General features: G+C 43.7%; 1 protein-coding gene across 1 annotated transcript in view; it reads right to left on the bottom strand.

Moving 5' to 3' along the window:
• The window catches only part of LOC143749417 (nuclear pore complex protein Nup214-like), a gene marked incomplete at its 5' end in the record, with an annotated part of 91,947 nt that overhangs the window by 62,355 nt on the left and 7,680 nt on the right, over positions 1–21,912 (bottom strand). The window contains 9 exons of the mRNA XM_077241906.1: positions 161–264; positions 3,110–3,268; positions 4,527–4,676; positions 7,761–7,841; positions 8,995–9,068; positions 10,822–10,955; positions 11,548–12,247; positions 14,975–15,133; positions 17,811–17,937. Of these exons, the coding sequence (XP_077098021.1) occupies positions 161–264; positions 3,110–3,268; positions 4,527–4,676; positions 7,761–7,841; positions 8,995–9,068; positions 10,822–10,955; positions 11,548–12,247; positions 14,975–15,133; positions 17,811–17,937 (1,688 nt within the window). The remainder of the gene's footprint in view (positions 1–160; positions 265–3,109; positions 3,269–4,526; positions 4,677–7,760; positions 7,842–8,994; positions 9,069–10,821; positions 10,956–11,547; positions 12,248–14,974; positions 15,134–17,810; positions 17,938–21,912) is intronic.

Raw genomic sequence — 21,912 nt, forward strand, 5'->3', positions numbered from 1 at the left:
ACACACACACACACACACACACTCACTTCTACTCACTACATCTACATACTGATCATCAAAACCACCTTGCTGTTTCCATCCAGCGTTTTTAAATGTGATATCCCAAAATAGGGATGGTTGGATTCTCTTCTCAGGAAACACAATAATCCCATCCGCTCACCTCTGCTTCTTCTTCTTCTCCAAGTGCATCTCCCACTCCACGTCTAAAACGCCATTCACGTCCTCCATGGCAAACTTCACGTACTGGTACAAGCGGCGGATCTCCTGTGACAAAAACACACTTTCAGATGGCGCTCTAGGCTAGTTTTTTGACAGCATGTGGCGCTCTAGGCTAGTTTTTTGACAGCATGTGGCGCTCTAGGCTAGTTTTTGACAGCAGATGGCGCTCTAGGCTAGTTTTTGACAGCAGATGGCGCTCTAGGCTAGTTTTTGACAGCAGATGGTGCTCTAGGCTAGTTTTTGACAGCATGTGGCGCTCTAGGCTAGTTTTTGACAGCATGTGGCGCTCTAGGCTAGTTTTTTGACAGCATGTGGCGCTCTAGGCTAGTTTTTGACATCAGATGGTGCTCTAGGCTAGTTTTTGACAGCATGTGGCGCTCTAGGCTAGTTTTTTGACAGCATGTGGCGCTCTAGGCTAGTTTTTGACAGCATGTGGCGCTCTAGGCTAGTTTTTTGACAGCATGTGGCGCTCTAGGCTAGTTTTTGACAGCAGATGGCGCTCTAGGCTAGTTTTTGACAGCAGATGGCGCTCTAGGCTAGTTTTTGACAGCAGATGGCGCTCTAGGCTAGTTTTTGACAGCATGTGGCGCTCTAGGCTAGTTTTTTGACAGCATGTGGCGCTCTAGGCTAGTTTTTGACAGCATGTGGCGCTCTAGGCTAGTTTTTTGACAGCATGTGGCGCTCTAGGCTAGTTTTTGACAGCAGATGGCGCTCTAGGCTAGTTTTTTGACAGCATGTGGCGCTCTAGGCTAGTTTTTGACAGCAGATGGCGCTCTAGGCTAGTTTTTGACAGCATGTGGCGCTCTAGGCTAGTTTTTGACAGCATATGGCGCTCTAGGCTAGTTTTTGACAGCAGATGGTGCTCTAGGCTAGTTTTTGACAGCATGTGGCGCTCTAGGCTAGTTTTTGACAGCATGTGGCGCTCTAGGCTAGTTTTTGACAGCATGTGGCGCTCTAGGCTAGTTTTTGACAGCATGTGGCGCTCTAGGCTAGTTTTTGACAGCATGTGGCGCTCTAGGCTAGTTTTTGACAGCATGTGGCGCTCTAGGCTAGTTTTTGACAGCATGTGGCGCTCTAGGCTAGTTTTTGACAGCATGTGGCGCTCTAGGCTAGTTTTTGACAGCATGTGGTGCTCTAGGCTAGTTTTTGACAGCATGTGGCGCTCTAGGCTAGTTTTTAACTGCAGATGGTGCTCTAGGCTAGTTTTTGACAGCATGTGGCGCTCTAGGCTAGTTTTTGACAGCATGTGGCGCTCTAGGCTAGTTTTTGACAGCATGTGGCGCTCTAGGCTAGTTTTTGACAGCAGATGGCGCTCTAGGCTAGTTTTTGACTGCAGATGGCGCTCTAGGCTAGTTTTTGACAGCAGATGGCGCTCTAGGCTAGTTTTTGACAGCAGATGGCGCTCTAGGCTAGTTTTTGAGATGGCGCTCTAGACTAGTTTTTGACAGCATGTGGCGCTCTAGGCTAGTTTTTGACAGCAGATGGCGCTCTAGGCTAGTTTTTAACTGCAGATGGCGCTCTAGGCAAGTTTTTGACAGCAGATGGCGCTCTAGGCTAGTTTTTAACTGCAGATGGTGCTCTAGGCTTTTTAACCGCACGCTTAAACGCTCAAGAAGACCGATCGTGCGTTCGGCTAAGTCTGAGAGAGTACTCGCACCTCAGAATGCTTTTATGATGCGAGATTAATGTAAACGGCCACTGCAAATACCCTTGTATTTCGCTTCAACCTTTTCGAACTTTAGGAATGATTATTTTATAGCAGGTTCAAGTGGTGTGTGTAAGGTGTAAAGTTTAAGACATTAAAAGTGTGTTTATGCACATGTATACCTCTGTGCTGAATATTTAAGATTACACATGACTGTTTACAGAGAGGAAAGGGGACTCTTATTATGAAGTTCCCAGAAGTGCGGTTGTTGTTGGTTAAATATGGTGTACATGAATAAACGGATGATCGATAAACGTCAGAAGTATCTTTAAGTGTAACATTGATTGAACGAAAATATGACAACATAGTGTCGGCCCAGATCCGGCCCACATCTGGTACACAAGGAATCCACACGGCCCAGAAGTGGGCCGGATCTGGGCCGACATCATGTTGCTGTCTGCAAAAAATGCTTTTCTTTCTTAGTATTTTTGTCTTGTTTCCAGTCCAAATATCTAAAAATTCTTAAATCAAGAGATATTATGTCTTGTTTTCTGGGGATATTTGTTGGTTAACAAATCACTTTTTGTTTTGATTTGTTCCGGTTTACATCAGATCAACACTAGAGTCTAACGTTTTTTTTAAATCTTCTCTTAAAACAGACATTTTTTCTTTAGCTTTTAATTCACTGTGAGCTTCTGTCATGAATGTGTGGTTTGCCCGTGTCTCTTTATCTTGTGTTTGCTCAGCACTTTGGTCAACCATGTTTGCTGTTTTTAAATGTGCTATATTAATAAAAACAAACTTGAAACTTGTTGCTTAAAAAAAGCAACATTATCTGCCAATGGGGTAAGAAAAATAATCTTAACTAAAATAGAAACAATATTATTTTTCTCACCTCATTGTCTGATTATTTTGCTTGTTTTAAGCAAAAACACTTAATTTTGATTTATTTCCCTAGAAATCAAGAATTAATATCGTATGGTATTTTACTCATCTAGTAAATGCATCTTGATTTAAGAATTTTTAGATATTTGAACTGGAAACATGAAAAATACTAAGTAAGAAAAGATTTTTGCTGTTATAAACTAAGCTCAGAATCGATTCGAGAGAGGATCGTGATGCAATCATCGATTTACTATCCCAGCCCTAATGATCTCGTCCTCAAACGTGTGTGTGTGTGTGTGTGTGTGTGTGTGTGTGTGTGTGTGTGTGTGTGTGTGTGTGTGTGTGTGTGTGTGAGGAGACCTTGAGCTGCTCCTCTCGCCGCGGGTCCAGGGGTTTCTTGTAGAGAAGCTGGAGATAGTCTTTGTCTCGGTTGAGCTCGCTTTGAGCTCGCGCCTCCTCGGCTCCAGCGAATCCCTCCAGCAAGCTAGTCTTTAGCGCGCTAATGTCCCCGTGAAGAGACTGCGTACAACAGTCGCACAATCAAACATACAACACAACCACTGTGACACCAACAGCTCATCATTATCCACCTCTACGCCCAGTCACTCCGACGCACAAGTTGTGTTTATCCCTTTAAGTCACATTTTTCTTAGTCTTGATTTAGTTCAACCAAAAATGTAAATTCTGTCAGTGATTCCTCTCCCTCATGTTGTTCAACCCCGTAAAACCTTCGTTCATCTTCGGAACACGAATTAAGATATTTGTGATTAAATCTGAGAAGCGGATCACTCCTCCATAGGCTTGTAAGGGATTGAAACTTGTTCCCCGAAAACTTATTAAAGACATCGTTAAAACAGTCCAAGTGACTACAGTGGCTCAATCTTAAGTTTATCAAGCGACGAGAATACTTTTTGTGCGCAAAAACAAACAAAAATAACGACTTTATTTCAACTATTGATTTCCTTCTCTGTGGGCGTCGAGTGAGTTCACTAGTGTAACAGCGCAGCGCTTCTGTGTTGTACGTCACACGCATCACACACATGACCAGCGTCGGCCAATAGTGAGCCTGCGTGTGACGTAGCACTACGCTATCACACTACGCTATCACACTACGCTGTCACACTACGCTGTCACACTACGCTGTCACACTACGCTGTCACACTACGCTGTCACACTACGCTGTCACACTACGCTATCACACTACGCTGTCACACTACGCTGTCACACTACGCTATCACACTACGCTATCACACTACGCTGTCACACTACGCTATCCCACTACGCTATCACACTACGCTATCACACTACGCTAACTCACTCGAGGCCCACAGAGAAGGAAATGTATAGCTGAAATAAAGGCGTTATTTTTGTTTGTTTTTGCGCACAAAAAGTATTCTCGTCGCTTGATAAACTTAAGATTGAGCCACTGTAGTCACTTGGACTATTTTAACGATGTCTTTAATAACTTTTCGGGGAACAAGTTTCAATCCCTTAGAAGCCTATGGAGGAGTGATCCAGCTCTCAGATTTAATCACAAATATCTTAATTCGTGTTGCGAAGATGAACGAAGGTCTTACGGGGTTGAACAACATGAGGGAGAGTAAATACTGACAGAATTTTTGGGTGAACTGTCCCTTTAAAGAATAATAATAAAATAGATTCTCCTTTTTGTGGTCCGAAAAGAAAGAAGGGCATACGGCATCAGAACAATGCCAGGGTGAGTAAATTATGCAATTTTCATTTTAGGGTGCGCTGTCCCTTTAAGTGTGTGTTGTACCTCCGTGGTTTCCTTGATCTCCAGAGTGAAGGCGTGGAAGTTCTCCGAGTCTTTCCTCAGGTCTCTCATGTCGTCTGTGCTTCCCACCCGGAAATCTGCATTTCTGCAGCGGGTCTTCAGATCGTCCAGCTCCTTCTGAAAGTGTGCGATCTGAGCAGAGAACAGGGCCGCGTCAACACCACTAGCCAATCAGATGCGAGCATGTGATCATCGGCTCTACCTCTGACCTGAGTGGGGTGGGAATCTCGAGGCTACTCACGATTCAAATCCATTCAGAGAGTTTTTAAGGCCAGACAAGTGGTTTGTTGAGGTCAATATGTAGAGAAAGATTACACGCCTGCGCACTATATATTCAAACACGCATATCTATAGACTAAACACGCAACACGCATGTGCACGCCGTCTGCGTTTTCACAGGTTAGCGTTAAGGGTTTTCTGTTAGAACGGTGTCGTGTTAGCGGCCGCTAAGTTAATAAGTTAAGTGAATCAATCAAAACTAACTTTATCTGGACAGTAACTTTATTCTAGATCTGCTGTAAAGCCTGAACAATCTCTGTTACTGTAATCTCCTGTTATCACTGTAAAGCTGCTGTGAAACAGTGTGTATTGTTAAAGCGCTGTATAAATGAAGGAGACTTGACAGACGGCTGCGATGCGATAAACCGATTATTGACGCATTTTTTAATTTTTTTTAATACAGATTTTCTCTTTTCTCACTGTGTGACTACTTGGTACTTTTAAAGCAAAGTGTTTGTAATGATCCATAATGAATTTACTTCCAATACATTTTATTAATTAAACAAACGGAAGTGATTTGGCAATAAATGTTACGACAGAGTTTGTAATTCGCTTTGCCTTTTCTGAGTTGTGATGAAGCTTTTACTGTTGTCCTGGTTTCCACGTCTGCGCCGTTTGATCTTACATGTGGTTTATAACATAAATCTGCGCTGAATTTGAATGCTCTCGTTGCGATGTTATTAATTCTGCTGTGAATTCAAATGCTTTCTCACTGGATCTCCCAGCGCTGTGTAATAATTAACAGCGTCGCGTGACTGAGATCGGCCCACGAGAAAACCTGTTCTGAGCTCGTGCTAAACGAATAGTGCGGTTATGTTTAACACCTTTCCTGGAGCTCAAACAGTAGAGCGCTCTGTCATGGGTTCGATTCCCAGGGAAAGCAAGACAGTTCTAAGATTGTAAATGTGTAACCTTGAAATTCAACGCAAGTCGCTCGGAATAAAAGCATCTGACAAATGCATAAATGTAGTTTTATTTGCCGTTTCTGGTATGTAACAGAAGTTGCAGCTCTTGTCAGTGCGACCTCTTGTCGTTCATTTGGTCTCAGTCTGGAGCTCTACTTGCATGAAGTGTGGATTTTGTCCAGGTCATTTATTCCTTCAACTTCATAGAAGCCGAAGTTACGCTAGATTTTAATGGAGATTTTACTCAACCATCATGCGTCTCTAATGCGCACAGACTGTCCCGGTGCCTTTTGCGTTCCGTCAACTTTACGTTATCAACTATGGTCGTGAACCTACACTGGTCTCACGGTTCGGTTCGATTACAATTATCATGTCATCGATTCAGTTCAATTCGATATGGCGATGCATTACGATGCACTGCATCTGCAATTTTCAATTTTACTTCAAAAGTGATGTGTGTGTGCGTGTTCGCCTGTTCGGAAAGTCGCTGCGACAGAAACAGTGACATTCCAGTTTAAGTTTGAAGGGAGTAAAGCCTGTTTATGACATGAAGAAAATTTAATTGTGTCAAATCAATTTTGTTGTAAAGGAATGTTCATTTAAAAGCAGCGTTCATTCATCAGTGTATCAACCGTCGCCGAGTCGCTGTTGAAGTGACGAACATCCATTTATAATCACGTGTAACGACACAGAATAATTGTAATTTGACCGTCGGGTGCGGATACTTAATCAGAGAGCATTATTGTGGCGGACGGATGATTTGTGTGACGCTGGAGCTCATCTTACTCTGCAGGCGCTAACAGCTCGCGGTGAACACGGCTAACGTGGTCTATCAAGTTAGTGTATTACCTCCTGCATGTTATATTTGTGTGTGACATGAGCGCACACAGTGTGTGTATTCTCCAGGTCGTGCACCAGGGTGTTCATAAAAGCTGAAATGTGCCCAGATGTAGTGGTGTGCCGTTTTCAGAATCGGTGATGACGGTTATGACGTGAGTCAAATGTAACGATTCGTAACATAACCGTTCGTCTGTTATAGTACAACTTAGTTTGAATAAACGAGCAGAAACTGATTAGCTACTTGCTTTACGTTGATTTAAAATTAACAGCAAGACAACTAGAAGTGAATGTGCTTTCCATTACATGAAATCACACACAGTGAACAGATCCTTAACAAAACAAACAAAAAAAACTTTGCAATGAACGTGATTTGTTTTAAATAAATAACACAGTAAACAAAACCTTAAAAAAAAAAAGTTGCAATGAACTTTGCAATTTAGACGCGCAAACTGGGTGCCGGTGCGGTGAGACGTACATGCTCGGGCAGATTCGGCTGGAAGTCATTCAACCTCGGATGTTACAAAAAAAGCCGTGCACACGGCCAAGCGAAATGGGGTCTTGCCGGTCCTGCGCACCCAACGTATCATTTTTGCCGCGCGTATCTCGTGCGGACGCGTCGAGAATAAACAAGGCTTTACTCCGTGTCAGCGCGCGCTCTGATCGGTAAAGGGGCACAGACCCAGCACCACTAACTCCGCCTCCGTTTCCCTCGTAAGCTGATATTAGTATTTAAACATTCTCTATGATAAAAAAGGTTTGTAAAAAATATTTTAATAAGGTTTTGGCGGTTATAGAGTTCTAATGACGGTGTTCAACTATAACCGTCGGTCTCACGGTTATACAGTAACCGTAACACCCATTACCCAGATGTAGGCTTTTAAAGTAGTTGGAGCATTTTTAATTACTCGCGTCTCTCCTCCCTCTGCCAGTGTATGCTACCGCGACAAAGCACACACGCGATAAATGACGTCAGAAAAGCATCAGTACATTATAATCGGTTATGGTCTATCACTGAACCGTCCTCGTCTGCATCGCGATGCATTGTAGAAACGATTAATTTTGACACCCCTATTATCAATTAACATTTAGAAAATCGATTCGTTTCACAATTGTCCACGTCCGCGATGCATCTAAGAATACACCCCCCCCCCCCCCCCACCTCTAAACATGAGCATGTGATCATTGCCTGTACCTCCTCCATTATCCCTGTCATCACGGGGTCCGACTCCTTCTTCTGCTGAAGCTGTTTCTCCAGAGCTTTGACAGACACGACCTGCAAGACAAATCACACCCCGGTCAGATCAGTCTATGATCGTGAGGAATAAAATGTCTCCACACTCTTCTTTCACACACAGATGGTTAGTGTCGCGCTGCAGTGCTCATCATTCTATGGCTGGTTTCTGATTATCATCTCTATCATGGTTATGCTCACATGACATTGATGTTCTCGTCATCATGAAAATGTATTATTTTCATGCTTTTTAAACCATTGCCAGTGCAAAAACACAAGGTGCTTATTATTCTAAGTGAAGGTAAACAGCTGGGACAGAAAACGCATATTGGATTCGTGCCTTTGGTCTCAAAGTGACAACAGCATAGTAATCCTGCTGCTATCTGATTCATTAATGTTAATCAAACTAAAAAAGATGACTTGTGGCTTTAATAACAATCAATGTATATTTCATTAATGCTGTGAAGACTATGCAGTTTTATTTTGACTAGTGCTGGGCAACGATTAATCGTGATTAATCACATCCAAAATAAGTTTGTGTTTACATAATATATGTGTGTGTACTGTGTACAATTATTTTGTAAATATAAATACACACATATGCATGTATATATTTAAGAAATGCATGTATGTATACATTCATATATTTATACATAATTTATATTATCGATTTATAAATATTTGATATATAAATAACACTTTTTTTAAAGATATACAACATGCATATGTGTGTATTTATATATACAAAATAATTATACAGCACACACACATATATATTATGTAAAAACACACTTTTATATTGGATGGGATTATTCGCTGCCCAGCACTAATTATTACATACACTTACTGTTGCAGGAAAAATGAAAGCCGTTTATTACATTTGTTTCTTAGCCTATATTGAATTTATCTAGAGTGTTTGTAATTTGCCACCTCTCAGTACTAAACTGAGTTCTGTTTCGCTGCTTATTGCACTTTAACAGTCAAATACGCACAAAATAATGTCAAAAACAGTTGAGAAAGAAAACGCATGTGTAACAGTATATTGGATCCGTGCATCAGGTCTTAAAGTGACAGCAGCCTAATAATAATAATCCTGCTGCCAAATTTTGAGATGATATTAAAAACCACTAGCCACAGTGACTGGTGAGCAAACAAGTGAATGTGAAGGCCTGTTTGGTGATGTTTGGTGGTGTACCTGCGCAGACGCAGGAGTGGCGACTGAGGCCGGTTTATGCACAGCGGCTGGAGGAGCGGCGCTGCGCGACAACACTGAAACACAACAACATCATCATCATCATCATCATCATCATCATCATCATGGCTCCAGGGGCTTCACATTTATAAAGACATTCACAGAATGATCCAACATGTGAAAGTATGACTTTTTAATTTTTTAGGATTTATTTAAATGCCCATATGAATAAAAATGTTGCTAAATGAATCCCACTTTATGAACAGTTTACCTTTAATTCAAGCACAAAGCGCATCATATCCAGCTCAAGGAAATATAAAACAGCTGTTTTCTATGTGAATATATAGTAAAGTGTAATTTATTCCTGTGATCAAAGCTGAATTTTCAGCATCATTACTCCAGTCTTCAGTGTCACATGATCCTTCAGAAATCACTATAATATGATGATTTGCATTCCCATTCAAAAGTTAATAATAACAAAAGAAAATTAATACTTTTATTCAGCAAGGGTGCATTAATTTATCAACAGTAGAGACATTGATAATGTAACAATATTCTATTTCATGTTGTTCTTTTGGACTTTCTATTCATCAAAGAATCATGACAAGTAAAATGCATCAGATTCGTTCTGTTTTCAACATTGATAAAAAATTGATACAAAACAGGGTAAAAAGAAATTCCTTTCAAGGACTTTAAGCACTACTTTTTTGGTTTTCAAAGACTACATTCAGAGATCACACATATCAATTATCAATACTATCTTTAGTATTTAAGGATTTTTAAAACTCAAATAACAGATGTAAAGCATCCAAAATACAACTTTCAACGCATTTAATGATATATATTGAATACAATTTTCATAATGGCTATTATTGTCCAATAAATAATATTTTATATTATAATGTTGGTGTACTTTGTATCGAGAAAAGGTCTAATGGGGGTTTATCAGACGGACTGCAGTGTAATTTTCTGTGAAAAGATTGTATTCGTGTTTTTTCGAAAAAATTAAATTTCACATATTGTATTTAAATAAGTAAAGCACTTTTCAAGTACCTGTTCAGAAATATGGCTGTTTCCAAGGGTTTTCCAGGATCTTAAATTTCAAAAAAGTCAAATTCCATACTTTAAGCACCTTGTATGAACACTGTTAGTACTTAACTTCGTTCCTTCATGTTAAAGTGTGTATGGAATGACAATAAAAAAAACCTTGAACATCAGTTTGTCTCTTCATAAATCCCCATTTGTTTCTCACTTTTAACGTAGGAATAAATCCATGGATTTAAAGGTGCATTGTGTAATATTTAGGAGGATCTGTTGACGAATGCAATATCATACGCATAACTATGTTTTCAGTGGTGTATAAAGACCTTACTTAATGAACCGTTATGTTTTTCTTATCTTAGAATGAGCCGTTTCTGTCTACACACACCGCGGTTCTCCTTACATCGACATGTTTCTACGGTGGCCCTGAACGGACAAACGCGTTTCGTCACTATGTTGCTCTTCGTGTAAAGAAGCTGCTAAAGTCAGCGAATAAAACACTGACGCTATGATGAACATGGAACAATAATATTCGCAATAACATATAATTTTACTGAATAATTAAGTAAAAATAATTTCTTAATTTATCTTTGTAAAGAAACCTTATTGCTGAACTGGCTACTCTCTGCTGTCTCAGACGACGACATCACTTCCTGTCGGTCACTGTAACTTCTGTTGGGTGCAATTCACAACCTCACCACTAGAGGCTGCTAAAAATCACACACTGCACTTTTAAAGCCGATCATACTTGCCTTTTATAAAGGAGGAGCTGGGAATGTGAGCGTGTACCTGCAGGGACGGTTGGTTTGAGCGCTGGTCCCGTCGGACCGATGACCTCCACGGGTGCCGGTTTGGGTGTCGAGGTCAAAGAGAACGGCTGGGCAGGAGTCGGGACCGACGTTATGGTGTCCACCGCCGAAAACCTGCCGCAAAACACGCCAAATGCTCATTTAATCATTCAGGATTATCCAGAAAATTAAATATTGAGATCCGACCAAGCGGCAACCTTTCAATCTCTAGAGAAATCAACACTGAAGTGATTAAACTGCAGTTCATCCACTGGCCACTAGAGACCGGCTGCAGAAGAGACTCAATCCCATAAACCCTCATGTTAAAATGCCCAACTTTACAGCAGAATAAAACATGTTTACAGCCTGGTGAAAAAAGTGGTTTTGGTCTATATCGAAAATTTTGCCCTTCATGACGACTGTGAGGGAGGTGAATGTTTTTATAACTCATCCGTTTAGATTATATTAAGCCTTAAAGTTCTGCATAATTAAGGGCGTGGCCACTTGAGTGACAGGTGGATTGCCACTGATATCACTACTAGTCGTTCGTCTGCTAGCGTTAGCGTCACCTCAGCTAATCCGCTTCGCTGCACATGTTCTTTTATCCGGGAGTGACGCGCGGCCAAGATGGCGACGGCCGGCGCCAACCACTTTGAGCTTCAAAAATGCTTTTCAGAAACACTACGGGTGACGTCACACACATACTTTTTACGGATCAGGTGCTCACCTGTCTGTGAGGTTCATCCTGACGGCAGGCGTTGCAGGCTCCGCCGGGGCTTTGGGGCCGCTGATGATGGGAGAAATAGTGGGAAGATGCTGAGGAGGAGCGGAGGAAGAGAAGGAGAAGGCAGAAGCGTCGGAGGAGGAGGGAGGTTTGGGAGCAGTAAAGGAGAAACCAGCCGAGGTGGAGCCGAGAGAGAAGCTAGACGGAGCGGCAGATCCCAGAGGAGGAAGAGAGAATGAGAAACCTGAGGATGACGGATAAGGGGGCGGACCTGAGGAGGCTGGGGGCGGGGCTGTGAAGGATGATGAGGCTGCTGGGAGCAGGGCTGTAAAGGCTAGGGGCGGGGCTGTGAAAGATGAGGTTGCTGGGGGCGGAGCTGCCAAAGATGAGGTTGCTGGGGGCGGAGCTGTGAAAGATGAGGCCGCTGGGGGCGGGGCTGTGAAGGATGATGAGGCTGCTGGGGGCGGGGCTGTAAACGATGATGAGGCTGGGGGCAGGGCTGTGAAGGATGATGAGGCTGGGGGTGTAAATGCTGGGGGAGGGGCTGTGAAAGATGATGAGGCTGCTGGGGGCGGGGCTGTAAATGATAATGAGGCTGGGGGCGGGGCTGTGAAGGCTGGGGGCGGGGCTGTGCCAGGAGGTGCGGAGAACGATGGGAAGATGGAGGATGGTGCAGAAACAGGAGCAGGAGAGAAGGACGACTCTGAAACAAAAGATTTAAAATAGATTTAAAGTGCTACAACTGAAATAAATTTATCAACATTAGGGCTGTCAAATAACAATTCAAATTTGAAAAAAAAGAAAGTGCATTCGAATGTTGGGTGTGTTGAGAGGCGCGCGAGACATGATGACGGCGTAACTGACGTGGTGCGTTTTTGTTAGCTTATCCAGTACAGCAGGTGCGGCTGCGTTGTTAATGTGAAAAATGGCGGGAAAAGGCTCTTCCTGGTGAAAGCCCTCTCAGTTGGTGACAAAAATAGTGCAACGACACACTTGATCTTGACCAAACCTGCAAATCGGTCAGAGCTGAGTGTGCGTTTCATCAGCTGGAAACATCGTCAACAGAAAGCGCTCAGCACTCGCTCAGATCAAGTCGAGCGTCTGGTGATTTCGACGAACAATATGTAGATGTAGTGAGTAGAAGTGGATTGTTTTCCATTTAAAAAATGGAGTTTAGCTTTTCAGCCATTTTGACAGCCCTAATCAACATTAAAGCAGCCTGTAGGTTTGATTCAGAGCTCAATAAAGGCCCTGATATACTTCAAATGAAATCAAAGAACGAACTGGTGTGAAGTCATTGCGAACAAAATCAGGCCAAGACGAAGTTAGCTCCAGCTGGTAAACACCTCTGAACTACTATCGAGCGCAGCAGTCGGTTCTGGAAGTAAAAATTTATTTTTAACAAACACTTTAAAGTCGACAGCCCTACTGTGAGCTACGACGACGTTAATCAACGGAATACGCTTGTGTTCAAGTCATCAGCCTTCTTTGCTTTAACTTGTTTTTAAGATAATCATGTTTAAAACCTGATTTAATGGTGAAAAACTATATTACCCATGAGGCTGAAAAAATCCCACCAATCAGAGCATTTCTGTGTAATAAAGTGTAATAAAGAGATAATCAGCTATACTGCAAAAAATACTTTATTATTTGTGTGTATATATATATTTATATATATATACACCGTATTTTCCGCACTATAAGGCGCACTTAAAAGCCTTTAATTTTCTCAAAAAACGACAGTGCGCCTTATAATCCGGAGCGCCTTATATATGGATTAATTAATTGGTTAATTACGTTCCGCGTTATTAAATTCGCCCGCGAACTCGCGCTCGTGTCCATCTTATGGCCGCTCTTTCACACGGCCAGTTCAACCTCGTATAAATCAGGTTATGTGTGTAATTCACGTGCCCGCTCACGAGCGCTCACTCTTACTAACAGACATACGAACAAACACACTGTCCCCGGCGCTACTTGCGCGTCAGAGAATGTTCATAAAACGTTCCCCTTTCACAGATACGGGGTCGTCTCATTCAAAACAGCAGCTGTTGCTGTCAGCGAGCCGCCGCACATGAATACTCATATGAGTCAGGCTGGGAATGTAAGTTACGTGCCCGCCCCAGCGCGCTCACGCTTACGAATAAACGCCCCGCCTCCGGCGCCGCACACTCGCTACATTCCCTTTGGCACATCTAGTGGATGCATAACGCAAACCCAGTCAAACGTTTGACTGCAGTATCTTATGCGCCTTATAATCCGGTGCGCCCTATATACAGTTAATGTTCTAAAATAGGTCATTCATTGAAGGTGCGCCTTATAATCCGGTGCGCCTTATAGTGCGGAAAATACGGTATATATTTACATATATTATCATTTTGCAATGCACTTCAAATCTATTGCTTCTATTGATATAATAAACAACTTTAAATGATTGGTTATTGTTTGTGTCCCATTTTTAAAAACTTTTTAGTTTGAAATCAAAGTTTGTACTGTGATTCCCTTTGAAGCTGGTTTGCTTTGGTTAAAAAATTATGATTTAACGAACACAACAAAAAAAGTGGGCGGGCACTAATGCACTATTGGTCAACGGGCCGATTAAATAATAGGTGGGTGTGGCTCTGAAGCTCCGCCTTCTTTGAGCTGTAAATCTTCTCTGGTTCATTTCTTATGTTCAGTCTGTCGAGTTCAAACATGAACACTTAGAGCTGCTTTATAGTAGACACTGAACTTTTAATTCTAATTGAAAGCGACGCTGACACTGTTTTTAATTTTTGTGGTGTGTTTACTTTGTTATTGAGAGGAAAGCGCACAGCACATATTTACCAAGCGGCAACCTTCCGGTCTCTCTCTTGAATCAAAGTGATTAAACTGCAGTTCCTCCACTGGCCTCTAGAGACCGGCTGCAGAAGAGACTCAATCCCATAGACCCTCATAGACCCGTTTACAGCCCGGTGCAAAAAGTGTTTTTGGTCTATATCGCTAATTTTGCCCTTCATGACGACTGTGAAGGGGGTGAATGTTTTTATAACTCATCCGTTTAAATTATATTAAGCCTTAAAGTTCGGCATAATTAAGGGCGTGGCCACTTGAGTGACATGTGGATTGCCGCCGATGTCACTACTAGCCATTTGTCTGCTAGTGTTAGCGTCACATCACCTCAGCTAATCCGCCTCGCTGCACATGTTCTTTTATCCGGGAGTGACGCGCGGACAAGATGGCGATGGCCGGCTCCGCCCACTTTGGGCTTCAGAAACGCTCTTCAGAAACACTACGAACATATTTTTTCACAGTCTATGATATTTACATATTCATCTAAATGTGAACTTGGTCAGGATATCGCAGCAAAGGTATTTCACACAAGCTTTTCCCCTAAGTGAAGAACGAGAGAGTATATCAGGGCCTTCAGCGAGTGGCGTATCTGAGGTCTTACGGGCGGCAGGCGCTCTCTCTCCGTCCTCGGGCAGCGGCATCGCAGGAACGCTCAGCTGTTTCGCCCTGGCGTTGAGGTTCAGTAAGGAGAACGGACACAGGACTCCGTCTGTAGACAGCAGCATCAGCGTCGGTGCCGGAGGCAAGCGCTTCTCATCAGCTGAGGACCACAGGAACAAAACTCTTTACAACAGGCAAACCAGAACTGTGACAACACAATGTTTAAAACTAGGGGCGGGAATCTTTTGGAATCCCACGACTCGATTCTTGGGGTCACGATTCAGTCCAAAATCGAGAATCAAATTTCAATTCGATATATGCGTAGATTTAAAATCTATGATCAAATCTACGCATATATCGAATTGAAATTTGATTCAAAATCGAGAACCGAACAGCAGATTTCTCTTAGTCCCAATCGAGCGGGAGTTATTTTGTTTGAATAATACACGCCTCATAACTGCGTTAATTTAAGCTAGCCTTTTGCATTATTAAAATGAGTGAGCATCAAGTCGAGAGACATATCTATGAAAGTAAGTGACTATCATCTGGATCTGGGTTGCATTTCCCAAAAGCATAAGTTGTAGGGCTGTAACGATACACCAAACCCACGATTCGGTTCGTATCACGATTTCTGACCCACGATTCGATACAAACCTCGATTCTTTTGTTGGAGGAGAGAAAAAAAAAGAGATTTTGAAGGGAAAAAAAAACATTTTTATTAAATAACATTTGAAAAACCTACAGTTAAATCTTCTATAAATATTTGTGAGTCTTCATTTTCTTTTGTTTTTCTACTCCAGTTCTTGTTAAAACTCACTAGATATGTTTATTTGTGTATTTTGGGCACTTTTTGTGTGAAATCATATTTATTTCGGCCATCAAAAGCGTGTTTTCACTTTAATTGAGCGTGTAAAGAGACTCTGCTCTCTCTAATAGTAATTTAAAGATGTGGTAGCGCAGGATCTGGAAGGGAAGGATAACTCTGGGATTCGTCTTCTCACAGCGCGACACAAGTTCGTGGATCAGTGTCGCGATTTCGGTTTCATATCGCATATCGTTACAGCCCGACTGAAGTGTGAATTGGTGGTAATCGTTCTACGATCAATGTAAGATTATGGGGAAACGCAGTCCTGATCAGTGGCCGATCGTGTGGAGTCAGAGGTATGTAATACAGGTCATTGCATTCTCAATATTTATTACTTTAGCTTCAGATACAGGAAATTTATTCTCTTTTATAGGCGGGTATTTGATCGTTACCGCAGAAAACTGCTTGCGCGTCCTTGTTTTAACGTGCCTCTTGTATGTAAAAACCATAGTAGCCAACCTGTACACAGAACGATCGCTAGAAAAGCTTGACGTGCTTGACCTACTAAACTAAACATTATTTAAGGCTATTTGTTAAGATATTGATATGAACGGCTGTTGTCAAGTATACGTTTATTAATAATGATTGTTCCGTTGTAAATCAGTGCGTCTCTAAACTGTCTGGCTGCCGCAGTCTTCTTTGAAACGACATTATTTTATTAAATTTGTGAATCGATTTTTTACCCCACCCCTATTTAAAACCCCCAAACGGGGCATCAACAGTTGATGAAAAGCTAATTAATTAAACAAAGTAACATTACAATAAACAAATGTGGCTGCACAATTTAATGTTATTAACAGTGTGTGCATTTTCCTGGTTTATGTTGATATTTTTCATTTTGACCCATTGAAGATAATTTGTGTGTGTGTACTTTCACCCTCTGAAATTTAAATGAAATAAAACTTGGTTACACTTTATTTTAAGGTTACATTGTTACAGTCTAATTATATATTCATAAGTACTGAGTAACTACATGTACTTACTCTAGGGTTAGTGTAGGATTAGGGTTTGGTTGAGGGATAGTTGCATGTAATTATGCATAATTTACTGTTATTACTATAGGGACATCCCGCGTGACGTCACGCCATTTGGAGCAGCCATTTTGATGGAATAGAAAATGCTATACCGCCGGTGATAATACAGCTCGTCGCGAAATATTTCTATCATGCCCGAGCGATGCTGTGCAATTGGATGCGAACAGATACGTGATCATACAAAAGGAATATCTTTATACCGTATCCCAAAAGAAACAAAACGGAGAAACAAGTGGTTGGCGGCAATAAACAGTCAAAACGCTGATGGCGGTGTTACTGTTTGGCTTCAGACTCAACACAGCTTTGCACTCTTTAGTTCAAAGCTTCAAAACTCTAACGTTTTTTTTGTAGCAGTGAAAAAAAACCTACCAACATTAGCTAGAAACAGTATTAAAGTAGTAGTAAAGAGTAGAGAAGAGAGCCGTGGAATTGCTCAGTTAGCTTCAGAGTCAGTAACGTTACTGGTAAATGCATTTACCTAACACACTGTAGCCCAATGTCAAAACGTTTTTATGTAATTATATTATTACTATAATAATGAACTAATAATATATACAGTATTACCCACGGCAATGGATCTATTATTAGGGGTGGCCCACCCCTAATAATAGATCCATTGCCACTGAGTAGCTGACGGATGTATTCCGTCAAAATGGCTGAAACGCTGCTAGGGGTCACGTGACTGGGAGATCCCTATAGTAAGTAGATGTAACAAGGACACTAAAATAAAGTATAACCTAAAAATGAAATGGCGATATATCTTATACAATCATGACCGTGAGATCGAAGGCATGAAGAGCGGCTCTGCATGTGTTCAGAGCGGTTTGGTTCACAGTAAACGTCTCTCCAACTTGTGTATTTTTAACATGCATTTTGGAGCGTAAACACAGAAAAACACATCAGGCAAGTAGACAGGCATCAATCCCAGCAGCTCTTACACAGCTGTATGTCCTCCTGGTTGGTGTAATCGATGGCCACGCCCACAGGGAGTGTGTCTTCGCTGTTCTCGTTGACGGGAAGCTCCGCTCGACTGGCATCTTCCAGCAACCACAGCTCCCAGTTCACCTGCACACATACGCACACACATCACATCACACAACATCGCATCACACGACATCACATCACATCCCACGACATCACACCACATCACATCCCACGACACAACACAACATCACATCACACGACGTCACATCACATCACACGACACAACATCACATCCCACGACACCACATCACATCCCACGACACCACATCACATCACACGACATCACATCACATCACATCACACGACATGACATCACACGACAAAAAATCACATCACACGACACAACATCACATCCCACGACACAACATCACATCCCACGACACCACATCACATCACACGACATCACATCACATCACACGACATGACATCACACGACACCACATCACATCCCACGACACCACATCACATCCCACGACACCACATCACATCCCACGACACCACATCACATCCCACGACACCACATCACATCCCACGACACCACATCACATCCCACGACACCACATCACATCCCACGACACCACATCACATCCCACGACACCACATCACATCCCACGACACCACATCACATCCCACGACACCACATCCCACGACACCGCATCACATCCCACGACACCGCATCACATCCCACGACACGGCATCACATCCCACGACACGGCATCACACGACACGGCATCACACGACACGGCATCACACGACACGGCATCACACGACACGGCATCACACGACATGGCATCACACGACACGGCATCACACGACATGGCATCACACGACATGGCATCACACGACATGGCATCACACGACATGGCATCACACGACACAACATCACACAGGCATGTGATTGGCCAAGGACAAAAAAGCAGGAAAATATACCGAGCCCCCCCCCCAATTTTGGCTGAATATCGATATATATATCCCGATATTTTTTCCGCAAAGTGAGAGCAAATATTCAGTCAAAGTCAAAGCCAAATATATTTTTCACTGTATAAATTATACATTGATTCTTATTAAAGCTACTATTAAAGTTCTCAGTCAAGAGCAGTGAGTGATTTCCTCTGTGTTTTGTTGTTTTATTAACATTGAATAGATAGTTCTCCCAAAAATTTTAACTGTCATCATTTACTCTCTCAAGTAGTTCTCTTACGAGAGTATCTCTCGTACTGCGTAATATCTTACGCTATGGGGAAAACCTCTTTTCCACGAGATATTGAAGCCAAAAATTATCCTTTAATTTTGATTAATGTAAAACGCTGTGCGGCAGCGTGCAGACATAGGCAAGACGGCTCGCGCGCCTATTGGCTGCCCTGCGGCAACAGCAGCAAGCCTATCGAGAGAGGCCCTGCGTGACGTGACATCCAATGGGGGTGCTTCGCGCCCATTTCGTCGCGTCCCGCCAGAATAGGCGTGGCCTTGGCCTATAAATACGCTCGACAGGCTGATACAAACTGATTTTCAACTCTTCAGCGAAGCACTACTGCATCGCTGGATCCGGAGTGAGAAGCCGCGCCGTCTGATTGTAAGCCTTCTGCGGGACGAGCCTTCGAGCCTGAAGTCGCTGGCCTACACCTCGCCGCCTTCAGCCGCCGTACCTGCTACGCTTTCCGGCGTTCATATCCTTTTCACTGCTGAGTGTGTGTTCGCCGCTGCGACTCACACTCTATCTCTGTGTTGTATCTGTTCTAAAAGAGCAAGCGTCTTTTTGAAGACGCTTCGTTCCTGTGGAACTATTGCCATGGTGACTCTGAGGACTTGCCTGGCATTTTCTCTCCGAGTCTGCACTCCCGCCCGCTGTAGTGCCGCGCCGCAAAGCGCCGTATTCAGCGGGTCCTCGAGCCTTCTCCAGCCCGTGAAAGCTCGCCGGTTCGCCCGCCAGCTTCACCAGCTTCAATCGAGTCGCTCACTGACGGTCAACGGCCGCCGCGCGCCGCCGCTTCCGCCATTAGTGACGACAAGATAGCTGCATCGGTAGAGGAGGCCAGCTATTGCCATGGTGAGTGAGACTCCCGCCCGCTGTAGTGCCGCGCCGCACTCAGCGGGTCCCTGATCCTTCTCCAGCCGTGAAAGCTCGCCGGTTCGCCCGCCAGCTTCACCAGCTTCAATCGAGTCGCTCACTGACGGACAACGGCCGCCGCGCGCCGCCGCTTCCGCCATTAATGACGACGAGATAGCTGCATCTGTAGAGGAGGCCAGCTGCTATATCCCCGCGTCGGACAGTGAGGATTGGGCGAGCTCTGTGGATCTCCCCCTTCTGCCCGCGAGTCGTCAGGGAAACGGGCCAGCATTAAACCGCGGCTAGCTTTTCTTTACGTTATAAGAAAGCTACCCCGCCCCCCGTGGGCATGCGTCATCGGCGAAATGAGGATAGAGTGTGTTTTTAGTCCCGCCGAGGCCGGACCAATCTCCATTCCTCAAACATTTCTCAGTTCCTCTTAGTTTGAGCGGCTGAAAATGTCAATATTGCAGCAATGAGCCTGTTGTATAACACGCACGCATGCAAACAAACGCCAACACACACAAAACTGTGATGACGCTCTATTATGTGGTCGAGCTATTTTAGGCTTTTGTTGTTTCCCCCTGTGGTTCAGTGGCGAAACCTACAGCCAACGCACGGGAGACCCGTGTTCGATCCCAGCTCTCGCAGCAGATAAAATTTAGTCTCGCCCGGCCAGACTTGCACTGATACTTTTCGCTCGTTCAGTTCCAAGAAAATGTGACTGTTCCAGTGTATTTTGCAGTAAACAAGCCGGTACCATGGCCCGCTTGCCTGCACACAAATGCTGTTTCCACGGCGACCCAGAAAAATCATATAAGCAAATTATTGTCTGGTATTCCGGCCACAGCCGATGGTGTTTTGAGTGTAATGAAAATGCCCACAGCCCAGTGTTCATTTCTACACACAAACACAGCCCGCCACAGTGCAGGGCTCGCACATATGAAATCGACTCATGTCAATTGTGCATTAAATGTAGTGAATGTGCCCACAACCCAGTGCCCACAAACACTACACGCTGCATTTGCCACGTTTTCTGTAAAACGAAACCAACACACATACAGTCAGCTAAGACCCACGGTGTTTAAGTCTCGCCGCGGCCAGACTCCACCGAAACCTCTCGCTCGTTCAGTTCCAAACAATGTGACTGTTCCAGTGTATTTCGCAGTAAACAAGCCGGTACCACAGCCCGCTTGCCTGCACATTAACGCCATTTTTACGGCGACCCAGATAAATCCAATAAAGAGTGTATTTTCTGGTGTCCCGGCCATAGCAGATGGTGTTATGAGTGTTGTAAGAATGCCCACGTCACAGTGCCCATTCCCACACACAGACACAGCCCGCCACAGTTCAGGGCTAGCACAAATAAAATCGACTCATGTCGATTGTGCAAACGTAGTGAATGTGCCCACGACACAGTGCCCACAAACACTACACAGTTCGTGTCCCACGGTTTCTGTAAAAACGAAACCAACACATATTCAGTCAGCGCAAGCCGACGGTGTTTTCAGTGCAGTAAATGTGCCCGCTGTCCCGCGCCCACATTCACTCACAGACACGCTGAACCCTACGGGGTTTGTCCCGCTCGTTCTCTCTCCACAATTTGTCATAGAGAAAGCGAGTGCGAACAGGCTGCCCGCCGTGATCGGCGCGCCCCCCCGCCTCGCGCACTTTAAACACAGTGTTCATGTCTCAGCACACCGAAGCTCTGCAGCCGCCGCTGTGCCGCGGCCAGAGCCCGGATATCATTCTGCCTCTAGCTATCCACGCGAATGCGTGGGCAATGCTTCCCGGGGTATCAGAATCGGTGTTGAACACTATAAAGAGAGGCTATTCGCTACAGTTCGCTCGACGTCCCCGCCGTTGCACGGCGCGTGTCGAAACCACGGTGGACAATGAAGTATCTCATCTACTTCGAACCGAAATAGCGAAACTACTGAGCAAAGGGGCCATAGAACCTTTATCTCAGGCTCAGAGCGATGGGGGTGTATACAGCAGATATTTTCTGG

Source organism: Siphateles boraxobius, unplaced genomic scaffold (assembly GCF_051911475.1).
Source record: "Siphateles boraxobius isolate OS27281-9 unplaced genomic scaffold, OSU_SipBor_1 246, whole genome shotgun sequence".
NCBI classification, from domain to species: Eukaryota; Metazoa; Chordata; class Actinopteri; order Cypriniformes; family Leuciscidae; genus Siphateles; species Siphateles boraxobius.